The 1,951-nt window shown below is 48.0% G+C and overlaps 1 protein-coding gene across 1 annotated transcript in view; it reads right to left on the reverse strand.

Moving 5' to 3' along the window:
* The window catches only part of MTHFR (methylenetetrahydrofolate reductase (NAD(P)H)), a 7,958-nt gene that overhangs the window by 5,567 nt on the left and 440 nt on the right, over nt 1–1,951 (reverse strand). Inside the window, exons 2-4 of the mRNA XM_009581163.1 lie at nt 714–952; nt 289–399; nt 2–112 (exon numbers count right to left, since the gene is read on the reverse strand). Of these exons, the coding sequence (XP_009579458.1) occupies nt 2–112; nt 289–399; nt 714–952 (461 nt within the window). The remainder of the gene's footprint in view (nt 1; nt 113–288; nt 400–713; nt 953–1,951) is intronic.

Raw genomic sequence — 1,951 nt, forward strand, 5'->3', positions numbered from 1 at the left:
GAGCGGAAGAAAAGCTGCGTAATGATGAAGTCTGCCCCAGCACAGACTTTCTCCTTCAGGTGCCTCAGGTCTGCCTCATAGCTCTCTGCATCAGGATGACCCTTGGGGTAGCCTTTGGGGAAGAGAGGGGTGGGTGGGAAAAAAAGTGAAACTCTGATGGTCAGGACAACACACTAGAAATTAGAAAGTAGCTAATCTGATTGTACTGTCACTTACAGCCCAGGTCCAGAGAGGGATCGCTGAGCTATGTCAGACCTTACCCCACACTCTGCAATGAAAGACAGTTACCTGCCACACAGATGTCAAAGTAATCATCAAATTCATTGCGAATGTGCTTAACCAGGTCAACAGCATAGTTGAAACCATCTACTTCTTCTTCCCATTCTTCACCGATAGGATCTGAAAAGAGGACAAACCCGCAGCTCTCTCCAACTGTTTGCTGGGCTCAGATCTGCTAGTTTGTAAAAACCTCCTGCTATCAAAAGGAAGTCAAAGATGAAAGCCCCAAGTTTGCAGTTTCGCCCATGGACTGCTTTTGTCTACCCCTTGAGCTGGAGGGACTGCTAACAAAGGGATCAGGTGAAATGCAGTCTCAACTTTTAATTCCCGCAGCGGAAGGAGCCTCTAAATCTTATTTCTCCATTTTTACCCTGGAATTGAATGCAATAGCAATACAGCCTCAGCTCTACACATCATAGGACAAAAGGATTCACCTCCACGCAGTGCCATGATGTTCTTCAACCCGAGCCGCTTGGCTTTCTGCAGATGCCCTGTGATGTCGTCCTTGGTCTGATTGCAGCATGTCATATGCAGGATGGTCTCCAGGCCACAGTAGTTGACTGCAGTGTTGGCAATAATCATGGAAGAGGTTTCCTTGTCAGATCCTGGATCCCCTGCAGGATGCCACGTCACATCGATGAAGAGTGGACCACCTGCTCCCATGTGGTCAAACCTGTGGATTTGAGAGCTCTGTTAGCCTACCAGGTAGTCAACTCCCCTCTCTAGACCTGGGATATCTTGCTCACTGCTGGAATGCCAGCAACAGGCAGAGAGAGCTTGGATGACAGAAGCAGGAGAGACCAAGAAAAGTGTTGAACTAGGAGTTTAGCAAGTGGCCAATGTAAACAAGGAAAGTCATCCTTTAAGGCTGTATGAGGAAGAGCTTACAATCTCTTTGAAGAGGAGGAAACTTAAGTGTTCTCTGTAGAATAAACTTCCTCCCAGCATGCCCTATTAGACCGATACGTCTTCTGATAGACAGCAATGCAAGTCCCATTCCTTTTGGGATGGGAGACTATGCTGCAACCCGCTGCTCCCCGCTTTAACTGTACAGGCCACAAATATGAAAAGGTGGACTGGATCTCTGTTGTGTTCCCAAGCGTGCCTTACAGAAGAGACAAAGGCTCCCCTAACTTGTCTCTCTCCTGCTCTGGGTTGGAACAGGCCCTTCTGTTTAAAGTAAACCTGGCACTGGCATACAGCAGTTACAAAAAGAGTTATGAAACTCCCTTTTCTCCTCCAGGTGAGTACTTGGTGGCTCCTGGGGGTCCCCACTGGGCTCCAGGATAACCTTTAGCTCTGCTGAGAACTATCACCTTTCATTTAGCATGTAGATGGGGACACCTATCTCAGAGGCTAAAACTGTAGTCCTCAGTAATACAGAGTCACAAACCATAGTGGCTGGATGATTCTGAAAGCAAGGGGGAGTCTCTGTTCCAGAGGCTTTGGCACACTGCCCATCAAGTAATATTTTCTGCTTTTAATAGGTACTTTTCTGCTCTATTGTCCCCCAGCACTCTGCTTCATCCCCAGAGCATGACAGTGGGGTTGCTCTATCTTCACAGAGCATGGGAGAGAAGAAACAGTCTGGCCCCCTCAGTAACCCCACCAGGACACTTAACTCTTCAGGGCCTCCAAGGAAGACAAGTTACCTGGTGTCCATTACCCTCCT

Source organism: Fulmarus glacialis, unplaced genomic scaffold, assembly GCF_000690835.1.
Source record: "Fulmarus glacialis isolate BGI_N327 unplaced genomic scaffold, ASM69083v1 scaffold22737, whole genome shotgun sequence".
NCBI classification, from domain to species: Eukaryota; Metazoa; Chordata; class Aves; order Procellariiformes; family Procellariidae; genus Fulmarus; species Fulmarus glacialis.